This window comes from Myotis davidii, unplaced genomic scaffold, assembly GCF_000327345.1.
Source record: "Myotis davidii unplaced genomic scaffold, ASM32734v1 scaffold362, whole genome shotgun sequence".
Lineage (NCBI taxonomy): Eukaryota > Metazoa > Chordata > Mammalia > Chiroptera > Vespertilionidae > Myotis > Myotis davidii.
Window position 1 is genome coordinate 4,813,528 of NW_006297152.1, and position 15,665 is coordinate 4,829,192.

The 15,665-nt window shown below is 43.0% G+C and overlaps 2 protein-coding genes across 2 annotated transcripts in view; both read right to left on the bottom strand.

The window, feature by feature from the left end:
• Positions 1-15,665, bottom strand: part of LAMC1 (laminin subunit gamma 1) — a 121,207-nt gene that overhangs the window by 99,010 nt on the left and 6,532 nt on the right. The gene's annotated exons all lie outside the window — the stretch shown is intronic.
• LOC102757173 (adenylate kinase isoenzyme 6) lies at positions 2,821-5,282 on the bottom strand. Its single transcript, XM_006772964.2, has 2 exons — positions 3,484-5,282; positions 2,821-3,256 (listed from the first exon to the last, which is right to left on the bottom strand). Exons 1-2 carry the CDS (start codon positions 3,892-3,894, stop codon positions 3,116-3,118), a joined length of 552 nt encoding a protein of 183 aa, XP_006773027.1. The 5' UTR covers positions 3,895-5,282; the 3' UTR covers positions 2,821-3,115.

The window sequence follows — 15,665 nt, forward strand, 5'->3', positions numbered from 1 at the left end:
CCACAATGGGTTCTTAAACTGGACCGGAGGGCCGGAACAAAAGCATGGATGGAGTGTTTGTGTGAACTAATACAAGTTAACACTGCTGCTGGTGAAGAAGCGGAGGGGAGAGCAAGAGAACCCTCCGCTCTTTAGGCTCCGCGGGCCGGATAGAGAACAGCCTAGTAGTTTGCCCACGGCTCCACTGAGCCAAACCGGTCAGGGCTCCAACGACCCTTTCACAGGGGTCGCCTAAGACCATCAGAAAACACATATATAATTACATATTGTTTTTGTGATGAATCACTATGCTTTAATTATGTTCAATTTGTAACAATGAAATTGGGGGTCACCACAACATGAGGAACTGTATTAAAGGGCCGCGGCATTAGGAAGGTTGAGAACCACTGCTCTCGAGTAAGGTCTTCCAGGAAGACCAGAACCTGGGAGAGGTAGGCTCTCCCCCACAGCGCTGGCAAGGACATCACCAGAGTAGAAGTGTTGGCATGCCAGAGCCGCTTGCCAAAATCAGTTCTCCCTCTGTCCCCGTAACAGACGTGTGGCTGGGCACAGGTGCCCAGCTAGCCTACATTTCCCAGCCTCCACTGGGTACAGGAAGTGGCCAGGTGACTAAGCACCCTCCAGCAGCAGGTGATAGAACGATGTGCCACTGTTGGTCTCCGTCGTAAGAATTAAGCACACTCCTTGGCAGTATGTTCCCATGTGGAATACAGAAGAGTCTATCACCAACTTCCACCACACACACGTGAGGGCCACCCCCCAAGGGATGGCAGAGCATGAAGATGCCAGGAGCTTGGGTCCCAGAACATGTGTGGATCGAGCTACCCAGCTGCCCACCTACCTCGGGACCACCCCGTGAAAGGGAAACAAATGTTTTTTAAACAACTTTATTGTTGGGGCTCTCTGCGACTGTGGCAAGCCTTTACCCAACGATGTTGGTAAGGAAGCCACACCACGCACTAGCCATCTCCTTCCACTTAAGTTCGACAACTCTATGTAAAAGGCAAAGCCCACCTTGGGGAAATCTAAACAAAATTGCCATTCTCGGCTGCATCTGCATTCTGTGACCATTGCCTCACAGAAATAGGCACTCAGTCATTCAGCAAACTTCTGAGCACCTAGAGGAAAGGTATCATGCTATACACTAGGGAGCTTAGAGCCAATGGAAAAAGAAAGCCAATAAAACCCTCCCTGGGTCAGGTCCTCTGAACTGCATGCTTTTCACCCAGAAGTTCAGCTCTCGGTCTTGTCTGCCCTGTCTCCAGCACTTTGTGGCGCCTTTTATATACAGGCACTCAATAAGTATTTTGTTTGATGAATCAATAAACTCAACTTGTTCTCAATGAACTCAGTCTAATGGGGAAATAGAGAAAACAATTATAAGATAGTACCTCTTACATCATAGGCATGCAATATGTTCGTTGTACTGATTTTTAGAAATGAATGAATACATGAATATCAAACAATGTAATGGCAAGCGCTATGGAGGTGGGAAGAAGGAACCAGAAATTAACAAAATCTTCCTGGAGTCCTGGCTGGTGCGGCTCAGTTGGCTGGGCGCCGTCCTGTGCACCAAATGGTAGCTGATTTGATTCCTGGTCAGAGTACATGCCTGGGTTGTGGCTCAAACCCTGGTAGGGGGTGTGTAAGAGGCAACCAACCCATCAATGTTTTGTTCTCACATCGATGTTTTTCTCACTCTCTCCCTTTCCCTTCTTCTATCTCTAAAATGTTAAAAAATAAAATCTTCACGGAGTCGCCTCGAGTTTGATATAACCAAATAAACAAGCAAAAGGGGGGGTGTAAAAAAGGAATCAAGAAAAGATGCAGCACCCATGCTGTGTAAACATGTTTACTATAACTGGAATTGGGGGCAGAGTTCAACTATACAATGAGCATAGCCAATACTCCTTTGATTGAATACTATTGCTCCCATTAATTAAGCCCAAAACTGAATTTTTTTTTCTTTAGCATTTGCATCACCCTACTTCAGCGATTTTCAACTAGTGAGCGCAAGGATTTTTAAAATACGCAATAAATACCTGACGATTTAGTCAGGGGGCACTGACCTCTTTTCTCTTAGGTTGTCAAATAAAAAATGACAACAGCCAACACAACAATAGCCATCTGGCATGAATGAATCAAAATTATACCTAGTTTTTTAGTCAGAATGGCAAAAAATATGTATTTTTTGGTGTGCTGCAGAATTTTAGTAATTAGTTTATATGTGCCATGAGATGAAAAAGGTTAAACATCGCTGCCCTACTTGCTTAATATAAATTGTTCACTCCCCCTTCTTTTAGAGATTTAATTTTCGTTTTAAAATCTAAAATCAGGATTTGACTCGTTCTAACAAGTCCTCTATCATACAATCAAAGAATCTCAAAGTTGGTAGGAATCTAAAACTTTTCAGTGAAGTCACTTATCTTGATCAGCTCTAATCAGATCTCCTTTGCAGCCCCACAGAGTTTTTATCCTTCTCTACAGCGCTTTATGTTTTGTCCTAGAGCAGCGGTTCTCAACCTGTGGGTCGTGACCCTTTGGGGGGTGGAACGACCCTTTCACAGGGGTTGCCTAAATACATCCTGCATATCAGATATTTACATTACGATTCATAACAGTAGCAGAATTACAGTTATGAAGTAGCAATGAAAATAATTTTATGGTTGGGGGTCACCACAACATGAGGAACTGTATTAAAGGGTCATGGCATTAGGAAGGTTGAGAACCACTATCCTAGAGTATATATGGTGGTAAACACATTTTTTATCTTTAGACTTTAATTTTATTTTTAAGAGATCATGTTCATTTTCTTCTATAATAAACTTAAAAGATATCCATCCACACATTTGGTCATATTTATTTATTCTTTAGCAATTGAAGCATGAAATGATGACTGTTTCTAGTCCCATCTTTAATAACATTATATTTATTATGCTTAAGGTTGTTCAGCTTTCTCATGGGGGAAAAAAACACACAAACGTAAACCTTTATACTATACACCTACCAGTTCTGCAGCACAATTTTAATAAAAGGGGTTTACTAATAATTGGACAATTTATATGATGTGGGCAGGGAAATACAAGAGTGATTATAAAGTGGCCAGTCTTATAAGTCAAGAGCTATGATCTTTGATCCATTCCTCAATCCACTTCAGTATCTGATCGATATTATCCTCTAAATCTCCTAGTTTATTGCTGGGCAGCTGTTGCACTATTTCTTCCTCGTAGGATGCTAATGCTTCTTCATAAAGAATTTGAAGCCGAAACCGGTTTGGCTCAGTGGATAGAGCATCGACCTGTGGACTAAAAGGTCCCGGGTTCGATTCCGGTTGAGGGCATGTACCTGGGTTGCGGGTACATCCCCAGGAGATGTGCAGGAGGCAGCTGATTGATGTTTCTCTCTCATCAATGTTTCTAACTCTCTATCTCTCTCCCTTCCTCTCTGTGAAAAATCAATAAAATATATTTTTAAAAAAAGAATTTGAAATATTTCACACTGGACATTATCTTTTAGTTTCTTCTCATTATAACCCCTTGTTTCAAGTCTTTGGTACAGTACACTATTACCGGTTTTCAGCACAAAAACTGTATGAAACAAGCGTTCAGAGAAGAAATCACAACTGTGGTCATCAACAAGAACTCCACCTTCACTCATTTGGTTTCCTAACTCATTAACTACTCTCAATTCATTTAAAATGGGACAATCATATTCTTCATCATAACCATCATATAACTGCTCTCCTCCAGCAGAATCACCCACATTAATGTGTTTCAGTCCCGATCTTGATGCACGTTCTCTGCCTTGTGTGGTTTTTCCAACCCCTGGTGCACCCGTGAGCAGGATGTTCAGAGGCAACACGGTCCTCACTGCCATGGCTCTGCTAGAATGCATGCTTCCTGTGTAGAACCCACTCTCTCCTTCATCTCACAGTCCTCCAGTGCTCAGTGACCAGAGGCTGTGCAGAATTTCATCTTTCCATCCACCCCGTCCGCTCTCCAAGTCCCTGTGAAGTCCCACCTCTTGGCTTGCACCTGGGGACAGCGTTTGTCGCCTTCCAGAAAGGCGAGTTGTTGCACCTTCTTTCCTAAGATCCACACGCTTCCCCATGGGTAAAGCGGCCACGTTACTTTGTTCATCTCCATTTCTGTCTGTTTTATGGATTAGGGTGGGAGGCGCCAAGCATTTTTTTAAAAAATGAATCAAGTTCCGAAGAAAGGATCCCACCTTGAAGCTGCCGAGTGCCTGTCTCTCAGGAACTGTCAGCTGTTTCCCTGCAGATGGTTTAGGCTTAGAACCATCCGTGGCCTTTCCCGTTCCACCTTTTGTTCCTCGGACGAGGATACTGAGCTTCCTTGAGACTTCCTGTTTGAATAACCACACACTTGGGTGTTCAAACTCCCATGTGTCCCATCATTCACCATAGGAAGTCACCGGGCAGCTGAACACAAAATGATGTATGAACAAAACAGCTGTGTGTTAGCAGGATGAACAAAAGACAGCAGGGAGCGAGGCACTGCTGTGAGTTTCAAAAACAAGGTCTATTTAGTCAGGCATGGTTAAAAGGCTGCTGAGTCAGGGCGCCAGGGGCGCGCTTCCTAATTGAAAATCGCTGGAGATGTGAACAAGTCTGCTTTCAGGTACTGCCTCGGAGTTTGACCCCAACACCAGCCTTCCCAACAGCTCCTTCCTCGGAACGAAGCTGCCTCTTCGATCTATCACAGAAATGGCAATACCAACTCAAAAGTTTTCACACAAAAATTTAACACCTATTTTATTTCCCAATCCGAAAAGCAGATCCGCCCTTCCCCAAGGGGCTTTCCTATGAAAACACAAGAGACATACACAAGAACACACAAAAAGCAGCACAGAAAACAAGCCTCCATTCTCCAAACATCTGGAAAATACGTTAATTTCAGAATCAGTCCATCTTTTGGTATCCTGGTTTCACCATCCATGCCCTGTGCCAGGACAGAAGAGCTTTCAAATGGACGTAAGTTTAAAACCAAAATCTTAGAATAGCCACAAAACTGAATGACCCCCTAATCCCACCAGGAGTTGGTGTTAATTTATTTCTTGGCATGCGGCAAAAAAATGCAGAAAATAGGGGTAAAGGAACCAGCGTGAGCCTCTAAAGCAATCCCAATCAAGTAAACAAATTTTATTACAGCTGCGTTACAGATGTTCCCACAAACTTTCATCATCTGTAGTAGAGCTCTAAAAATTTAGTCTTCAGTAGATTTTCTATTCCATGAACTTATCTAAAATACTCTAAATTTCAAAACTATATACAGGGCTTCTCTAAAAGTTATTCCTAGACACTCAACCCCACAGAACATGACCCTTTTCCCATGAAGAGGCGATCACATGGCCAAAGCCATTAGACAATTGCTCTCTTGGTCTCCAACTCCCTCCTCCCCCGATAATCTTTACCCTTAGCCCCTGTTTCTTCCAAGTTCCAAAAAGAACACACAATTTCAATGAAAATGCCAGGATGCTCATCTCTACCAGATCATGATCTGGTGTGAAAATAATAATAATTTAAAAACTTAGTGACACCAAAACAACAGGAGTCATTAGTCCTATAGGAATAGGGTCCATGACGAGCAGAAACCACTGTGGGAGGAACAGCGGCACCAGGCTCGGCCAAACAGAAAAGTATAAACCAAGGCAACTAGACCCTAGCCTCCCAGTCCCTGCCAGTGAACAGAAAGCTCAAGAAAAGCTGTTCAACTCGTTGTCATCAAGCTGTCACTACCCCCTTTTCAAAAACTTTTGACTCCCCCAAAACTTAACTACAGCCATCCCTCAGTACCTCGGGGGACTGGTTCCAGGATCCCCCCTGCAGATACCAAAATACTTGTGTGCTCAAGTCCCTTCTATAACATGGCCTAGAACAATGCACACAGTTGGCCCTCAGCATCTGGGGATTCCCATCCCTGGATTTGCAATCACAGATCAAAAATACTGTTTTAGATCCCAGGTTGGGTGAATCCAAGGGTGTAAAACTGCAGAAATAGAGGGCCAACCATATATTTATTGAAAAAAATCCACGTATAAGTGGACCCACGCAGTTCAAACCCATGTTGTTCAAGGGTCTATAGTTCAGATTTTAATATTCTCTTTGAACAGAGTTCATAGAAAAGCCCTGAGAAAATACTTATTCTTCCATATTTTACCAACTGGGGCAATTTTTAAAAATATGTATTTTATTGATTTTTTACAGAGAGGAAGGGAGAGGGTTAGAGAGTTAGAAACATCAATGAGAGAGAAACATCGATCAGCTGCCTCCTGCACACTCCCCACTGGGTATGTGCCAGCAACCAAGGTACATGCCCCTGACCGGAATCGAACCTGGAACCCCTGAGTCCACAGGCCAACAGTCTATCCACCGAGCCAAACTGGTCAGGGCCCAATTGGGGCAATTTTAAGCCCAACACTCATTCCTCAAATGTAACAGTGGGTGACATCCCACCTAACCTCCCCTTCAGAAAAGACATTGACCATGCACATTTAAAAATCATCAGCCACTAGGATGTGATGACATTACAGGAGTACCATGTGTACTAAGCAGGACTATGGAGAAAGCAGAGAAAGTAGGACTTAAAATTTAATCAGTCAACTGGTACTTGTAAAGAACAGCCCATCCTAAGAATCTTGAGTTCTAGAGGTGGAGATAGTCCGTAGTGGGGGAGCAGCCCAAAATACAAAATCTAAGTGGGAATTATGACCCTGTTCTTTAGAGATAAAGCAAATAAAACAAAGCAAAACAAAACACCTTTTTTTTAGGGTATCTAAGAGTCCCCTGATTGAACCTTCACTCAGTGATGCTCTGGGGAGACTAAGAAGGTACAGATTAAATAACAGATAGAAACAGAGATAAGGTAGATCAGACAGACAGAGATTTACAAAGTCACTTATACGGGAAAAGAAGGTGAAGGGAGTCACTGACGACAGTGACAAAGAAATCGAGGGCCACTGTAGTTACGGATCAATCAATCAATCAATAAAAGGTGGTTAGACCTATTCAGTTAGCAAACCTGAACAACAAAAAAGCAACCATGTACGAGTTAGAATTTACGTGGAGCAGAGGGGAAACGAAATAGAACCCGAAGAGGGCCTGGATGCTTTATCTTCAAGGATGTCAGATAACATAAGCAACCGGACTAAATTCAGCAATTCTCAACAACCAGAAAGGGTGTCGTGGATAAGGCAGAAAGGAGATAAGCTGGCATTCCCCCGACCACCCTTCAGGAAATGGGCAATGAGGTACACTTTCCCTGTCAGGAGATGCTGACAAAACCCAGGATCTCATTCTGAAATTCAATAAATTCCTTACAAAGTCCTAGAGGCATTAACGGTTACATATTTTAAAAGAGTGTAAGTGCCCCCAATTTAAAATTCTTCCATTGCAAGAAAAAAAGTGCAAAGCCCGTTTTGAAAGAAGCAACCCCAAACCAGAGCTCCTCAAGAAGAGATCTACAGAGACACCAGGTTCAGCTCCTAGATTTTAAGTCCAATTCACTCCCCAATTCAAGGTCTTCCTACAGTTCTCTCTCACTTACCAGGTCTGTTCTAACGTAGAATCCATCCACAACAGGCCTGGATTCCAACCTAAACTCAGCCTGTCCAACCTCAGAGAAGTCACAAGTTAGTTCATATTATTATTCCATAGTGGATATAGTAGGAGAGATGCTTAAGATCATTTTTTTAAAGGGTTCAAAGAGGTAACCAGGGGGCACTCAATGGGAGGTAATTTACTTTCTTTTGTCACCTAGTTTGCAAGATCCTCATTTCCCCAGAACCCATCCTACATGTCTCCTCTACTCTCTGGGAAGCAAACAATGCCTTCACCATTATCTGATTACTTTTAAACCGCCATGAAAGCACCTCACCCTTCCTGGAAAGTCCTCCATTCATGTCCCGCTTGGGTCTTTTCTTCAAGACCCAAGGAGCTTTTCCTCACTCTTCATTCAAAGGGCTCTGCAGGTCTTCCCTCTGCACTTCAAAAGGTTTCCACTGAATTATTTTTTGCTGTGCTTATGTTGTCCCATCGATTTCCTGCGCATGAATGTTTCTGTCTCATCTCCTCAGACATATTACAAATTACTTGAGGATATAACGTTTCAACATCTATTGTTACCCGCACAGCCCATATTACAATGGGCATAAATGAAGAATTCTCTCACCAGCTGCCTTATTTACATAAGGTCTTTGTCCACTAACTATTCAGAATCCCAGTCCATTAAGCTCATCTCATGTTGAGTGAGTGGGTCTTTTCACTTACTTGTAAATACTTCACAACATTTCATAAACTTCTCTAAGAAAGCCACACAACTCAAGCTGCAGACTTACTGGCTCAACGAGAAGAAGCCACTGGTAAAAAGGAAAGCAGACGGGGTCTTCACATTAGCTACGAGTCATTTGTGGAATAGTTCGTTTTCACCACAGAAATTAAACAACTTATATATAAAAACCAGACAATGGAACCAAGAACACACCTCCACCAGGCAGAGACATTCTTAGAGAATTATCTACCAGCAGCAAACCCCACAAACTTACCATCTTATCACTTCAAACCACAAAGCATCAACCAAAACCTGCTTCAAGGTGGGTGAGAAAAGAACTCCTGCGCCCTGACTCTGCCTGAAGCTCACCTGAACACCCTGCTGAAGGCACTCTCCATTAAAACCAGCTGATACCTCAACTAAAACAGCGGTTCACTTATTTGCCCTTTCACTCAATAATTATTAGTCAACACCTAATGAATGCCAGCCAGTAGAAAGGCAGTAAAAGAAATATATCTTAGATGATCAAGCCTCAGCTTCTGTGTTCTTCTATTTTAAGTCAAAACCATACCAAAACCAAATGAAATCACCAATATGTTATTTTGCGTTATGACTTTTTTGTGTTTTTTTGAGGAATAATTTGCATACAATGAAGTGCACACACATTAAATGTGCACTTCTGAATTTGCACATATGTATACACCTATGTAACCTCCATCCCAGTCAAGACATAAAACATAAAATTAGAACTGGGGGGGGAAAGGGGACTGGTCATCGTGGTATCTCTGGAAACACTGGCAGGTGCCTCTGTGGTGACTGCCCTGGGCAATCGTCCTGGTTAGCGGAGATCTTCACATCCATGGTGATTTATCATCAAACAAAATTCACTGAGTCCCAAACCCTATACAAGACCATTTGTATTTTTTATTTCAAGAAAATTTTTAAAATGTGAAGGAGGATGATACTGGTTTAATATTTCCAGAAACGTTCAAAACAGAAAGAAGATAAAATAACAAAGAATTTTTTAAAAATCCGAAGACGATTTCAGAAATCCAAGGAAGACGATATAACAAAAATCCGATGTCGCCCTCACCATGACAGGAAGCAGCCACACAGTTGGAAACAAAGAGTGAAAGAAGGAAGCCGAGGGAATATAACTCCTAAGGTTTGAAAAGAAATCTTGTAAATCCCCTAATTCATCCCCCAGCCTCGCCACAAGGTTCTCCTCCCACGAGAGATCTGAGAGCGCCATTGTCATAGGGGGAGATAAGCCTGCTTTATTTTATTTCATGAATATGGAGCTGCCCTGGGCACCAGCCTGACTGGGCCCAGTTATTTTAGGCTGGCCCCCGGGAAGAGACCGTGGAAAGAAAAGCAGACATACTTAATTAGTGTCACCACAGTCTGGCACAATGCTCTAAAACCTCAGGGACATTTCTATAAATGAGTTTTCTGGTAGGCCCCTTTTTTAGCAAGCTGTCAATTGAAGCCCACATGAGCAAACATCTAACTTTATCATTTCACAAGAACGAAGACGCTTGCAAATCCCAGGAGGTCCCTCTTACAAACCTTAGAGCAAGCCAGTCAGGCAAGGTAACAGAACCAGCACACAGGCACTTGAAACTTTACCCTTGGAAACCGATCATTTAGGATAAGGGGCAGATCAATCCCTCATTTTTTTTTAACAAGCAATTAATTAATGTTAGTTTGGTTGCACTGAACCGAGAAGATGACGAAGTCTTTGATGCTGCCTTCAAAGACCTCATGGTCTAGAAGTGGAAGCAGACAAAGAGGCACAGAGTGGAACCCCTAATCCGGGCCAGAGAGTGCGAATGGAAAGGGGAGAAACGGGGGAAGGATACCCGAGGTGGCGGCACCAGGAAGAAGTGCTCCAAAGCGAAAAGAACGAGCCCTCTGAGCATGAAAATGACAAAACTGAAGCCTAGGATGAAGAAGGTCTAGATTCTAGATTCTGAAGTATCTTGTACCCCACCCCAAGGAGCCTGCACACTATCATTCTCCTAAAGGCTTCAGGAGCCACTGCACAATTTTCAGCTAGCAAATGCCATCCTCACATTTGCATTTTAGAACCATCGCTCAGTCCCGGGTGAGGCTGTCCAAATACCAGGAGCCAAACTGGAGGCAGAAAGCCCACCAGTTAGCTAGGAAGCTTAGCAGTGATCCAGGTGAAATTCCATGGGAGCTAGAGTCAGGCAGAGACCAAGATAAGGATTCCAGAGACACGGTGGCTGGATAGAGGAGGTAAGAGTGGAGTCTTGGGCAGATGACGGGGAAAGATGGGTGGGAAAGAGGGGGTGGAGTTACAGCTGCCCAGGCTGACCCACCGCCCAGCAGTGAGTGAATCCTATCTGCTCGCCAAACAGAGCCATCTTTGCTGATGAGAGCCTGTCCGGCGCGGTTACCTTTCATGGGAGACTTGGCAAAGGATGGATTCAAGGGCCTCAGGGTTAAACATCAGTCTGTGCATTAAGATATGGCTTTGAGTGGGGTAAGACGATGATGGGGATGAATTTCGTTTTGGACATGGCCCCTGGACATCCCAAACTGACCATGTCCAACAAGTCCTTAGGCCTGGAGAAAGAGCTGGCCAGCTTGCAGATGAAGCCTTGGGATTAAGAGTTCATTCAGGGAGAGTGAGCAGAATTAAAATAAATAAATTAATTAAAAAGGCTTCCAGAAACAAGTAAAAAGGAACAGAGAGGGACTAGGAGGGAAACCAAGGGAGTCTGGTATCTCTGAGCCAGTGTGTACATGACCTTGTATTTTAAAGTTGCTCTGGAATAAACGATTTTTTTTTTGAGAGAGAGAGAGAGATTTGTTAAAGAAGCTGAGTCCCAGGAGCCAGTGCTTTAGGCTAAGGAGTCAAAATCTACCTCTACTGCGACTGCTGGCAAATCACCACTTCAGGAGCCTCACCTCTGCCTGCTCCGAGCTGTGAAAATCAAATCTGTGATATCCTGGAGGCTTTATAAACTGTGAAATATCATAAAGGCACTCCTGGTTTATTATCGAAATGGCATTACAAGGGAGCAGGAAAATTCCACCTAACAGAGCATAAACTTCTGAAGGCGAGACCTTCAGTCTTCTATACCTTCCCATGGGCTACTGCGCTATGTGTTGAGTGGGTATTTTTAAAATGCTTGCAGCCTCTCTGGCAGTAACATGAGAATGTATGCACAGCGGGAAGGAGTGCATAGCAAAAGGCATACCCAGCTTCCTAAAAGGATTTAGAATTGAAATAGGCAAACCTTAGCCTTCCCACAGATGTGGCCAATGACAAAATTACTGGGAGCGGTTGGGGGTGCCTTCTAGTCCCAACTTCTCTCCGAATGTGTGCCAGGTTTTTCTGAAATCCTTTAGAAACAAGGGCAAGGTATTTACAGAAAAAAGCAGTGAACTGCAGAACCGGAAAACAAGGGCTTTATAAAACTGTGTTCAACAACCCCTGGCCATTGAAGAAGAGGCCTTCGCGTCTCAAGTTGAGACCTGCAAAGTGTAAATCAGGCCTTTGTGAGACAAACTAAAATAGTGTCCCCCCGGGGTACGCAAATACCACAGTGAAGTCACCGGAGCACACCATTCCCTGATGGCGGTGGAAGGCAGGCGTCACTCAGAGCCTACCTGGCAGAAGATTTTCCTGGGGAGAAAATGCTGTTTGTTTCCTGCTAAGTATATACGTGGAAGACCAAACAGAATAAAATGTAAGATCCTTACAGACCAATTATTTTGATTTAGATTCACAAAAAGGATATTCAGATAGAGAGAAAAATGCATCGTTCAATCACGATGTGTCCCTGAAGCTGATGAGGAGGCTTGGAAATGAATCTGGTCTTGGTGTAAATTCTAGGCATTCCATGAACTTTGGCTGAGTTGGTTTTATAAGCCCTCCCTTAATCTAACTGTTTTCAGAAAGAGAGAAAGCCACCTTCCCCCAAGATGAAGACCCAGGTTACCAAGTTTCCATCCACAATGGCTATCAAGTTAATGAAAAAGGGCGGCTTAATACAAAGCAAATCCTCAGCCACAATCTTACTATCAGCTACCCCGCTGATACTAATGAAACCTATTACGCTTTATTATAAAACACAAGAGCCGCACAATCAGCCATCGAATTAATCCATACAGACGCTAGAAGAGAAGATCCAGAAGTTGAAGGCAAAATAAGAAAGACTTCTTTTTAGAAAAGGGTTTCCTGGCTGAGATTTCTCTCCACAACAAGCAGAAAATGCAACTCTGGTTCCCACAGCAACTTTAACTCATTTTATCGGAAGACACACTGCACCTTGGATGACTGGATGCTCCTGGAGACATGGCTCCTTTCAGAACCATTGCTGATTTTCCTGGCTTTTGTACAAGTGATGATAACAGTACAATGATCTAATTTGTACTTGCCATCTGTTAAAATGTGCCTCATCCCCAGCCTCCCCCCCCCAAAAAAACGTAGCAGTTAAAATGATCATGTAATTTTATATACACATGTGTGTGCATGAGAAGTTTCCAGACGGTAACATAAGAAACCGTGCACGGTGGTCTCTAAAGCAACTTAGCAACTGGAGATGCAGAGACTCACTAATCATTAAACTTGCTGTTTTAATTCACCGTGGCATGTGTTATTTTTACAATAAAAAATGACTGACGATCGGTGCCAAAACACGTATGCTACTTGCGACTACTTAAGTGCAATCCGACTTGGCTTATTTTAAAGTGTACTGTGTTCAAAGTTGAACATTAAAAGGAAGCCTAGAAAAGTGGTCGCCAGAACCCGTTCTTTCACACCGCTCCCTTCACGTTTCACGTGCTCCGGAAGGGCAAGGCACAATATGCATCACTTGTTTGAGGGTATGTGAAATCTGAACTGGAGGGGAGATTTAATAGATGCACAAGCAGTCACGGCACTTGAATTCGTGGGAATAGTTAGTTAGCTAGAACCCATGGGGTAACTGGGGTGAGGGAGTGAATATGCTGAACATCATAAAGCCTTGCCTATTTGCCATAAATTATAGATCATAACAAGCATGTATACATACATCCTTGTCATTTAAAAAGGGGGGGAAGGAAATGGGAGGGAGGAGGTGAGTGCGAAGGGGAGAGATATTGATTGAGACATCAACCCTACTACACACTACACACTACACACTACTACACACTACACACCCGCCCCTTCCCACCATACACCATTTCTTCCAGGACATCATTTCTGACCCAAGAACAAGTACAATAGGTTCTAGTCAAGTTTTTAGAAATTGTCTATCTGAAAAGTTTAAAGTAAATGTTTTTACAGTTAATCACAATGGTCATCTGAAAACTACTTTAACTTTTTTTGATACTTAGAATTTCTAAACCTATGGTTTATGGACTGCATTTACCAAGAATATTATTTAAAAAAAAACTGGAAAAAAAATCTTCCAGCAAAAAACAAGTCCAAACATATAATATTTTTAGAGCCAAAAGTCATGTTAGAGTCCTAAGTAGGTGAACTCTAAAATCTCTTTTGACCTTTTAATCACCAAGACCCACCTTAATATATCTACCTCCCAGCAGGAGCAACCTAACTTGACGGATACTGTCTTACCCACCACATGGTGGTTGTAACAGAGAAGTAATCACTGAGTAATCTAGCCACCTCTACAAATCACCTCAAATAACCTTTTGCTACATGGTACCCACAGCAGAAAACTCAGAGGCCAAGCCTGACAGCCCCACCTTCACCTCAATAAGAAGATGCTTGTTCAGAAATTTTCAGCTGACTCTCAGCCTGACTTTGAGACATCAAGGCAATGCCTTTGCTTTGAAATATTTAATATTTGAAAATAATGTAAGATTTCGTGGGCAATCAAAATTCAACACAGAAACTTTAACAAGTCACAATGTAAACAAAAATAGCTGGATATACATTTCAAAAGTAATCCTGGCCAAGTTTTAAAATGTAATACTTGGGAGAAAATAGCTAAGGAGCAGCCCCACTAAGTCTGAGACCCTAGGTGTCTTGCAGTCTTTACAAAGGCCCCTGGCTCCATCCACAAGCCTAATTCTTACACGTTTCCAATGCCTCTGAAAAACTGAGCTCAGCACAGTTTACTTCTTCCATCTCTGAAAAAGAGGTGTCTCAGAATTTCACTTTTTTGAACTTATTTTTTAAAAAGTTTCCTCTTCCGAATGCCTTGACTACCAATAAAATGGTACTTACCACAACAAAGGTGCTAAGTACTGCTTTTCTAACACTCCATACACAGTAATTTCACTCCACTTTTCAAAGCATTTTTTGTAAGTCATATTCCTTCCCTAGCATCTTGACACTTTGTATAAAGTTCAGTGTACCAGAGAGCAGTGGAAAGAAAAATACCACACCACTACCGAAAGAACCATGTGCCCACAAAACATTCCTTCCAAAGGCCCCCAAATAATGTCACTCCCTTTATAGAATAATCCTGCGTTGACAGAAGAATGGCTTGTTACTCTGCCCTCTCTGGAAATTCATTACTACCAGCTACCGGTGACATCGACACTTCCAATGCAATGGGGATTAAAGCTTCCACAAATCAAATGCTGGTTTCTCACACGTCATTTTGTTTGTGACTCTGTTAAACAACATAAATCATTTCCTTTGTTTATATATTGCAGTGGTGGAGAAACACTTATCTAGCTGAAACATGATGTTTGATCCTTGAGGATAAACATGTCCATCCTTATCCAGCCCCCTCCCCCCCCCAACCTCAATGAAGTTTTCTCTACATCCCTTTCCTGGTTTCTAAAGGCTCACTTACACATGTTTCTACACTTGCTTGGAATCAAAGCAAGAAGACAGGAAGGAGAGCCTTTTTACCAAGGGACAAAACTGGGCCCAGCAATTACAGTGAGAGCAGACACCTCCCTTTGTTTTCTCTGTTACTAGGATTAGCAGGGAAATAGCTTTGTGACTCTAAGGCTGAAGAACTGTAAAGAGCAGTAACTTTAAAAGTGAATTTCTATTCTAATGACATCGAGCTTTATGGGTCGTAAAGGCATTTGCTCTCAAATTCCCTCATCTGGGACCCCTTCCTCTCTAGCTTGTTCAATCACCCTCTGCCCTGGAGCCACTGCAACAAGGTAAAAGCGCTGAAGGCGGACCTTTCCGCCTCGGATCCAAGAATGCGCTGTGATGGCCCCGCTAGGAGAGAGGAAAGCATGGGTGGCAGCTTCTGCTTAATGTTTCAAAGAAGAGGGAGAAAACCAGCCGAAATAGTGACTCATCAAGGGAGCGAGAATCCGGCCAAGGAGAGAGAGAGAGAGAGAGAGAGAGAGAGAGAGAGAGAGAGAGAGAAGCAAACGGAGAGATGCTGGCGGGAAGCATCTTGGCCCTCCGGGACGTTCAGTGTT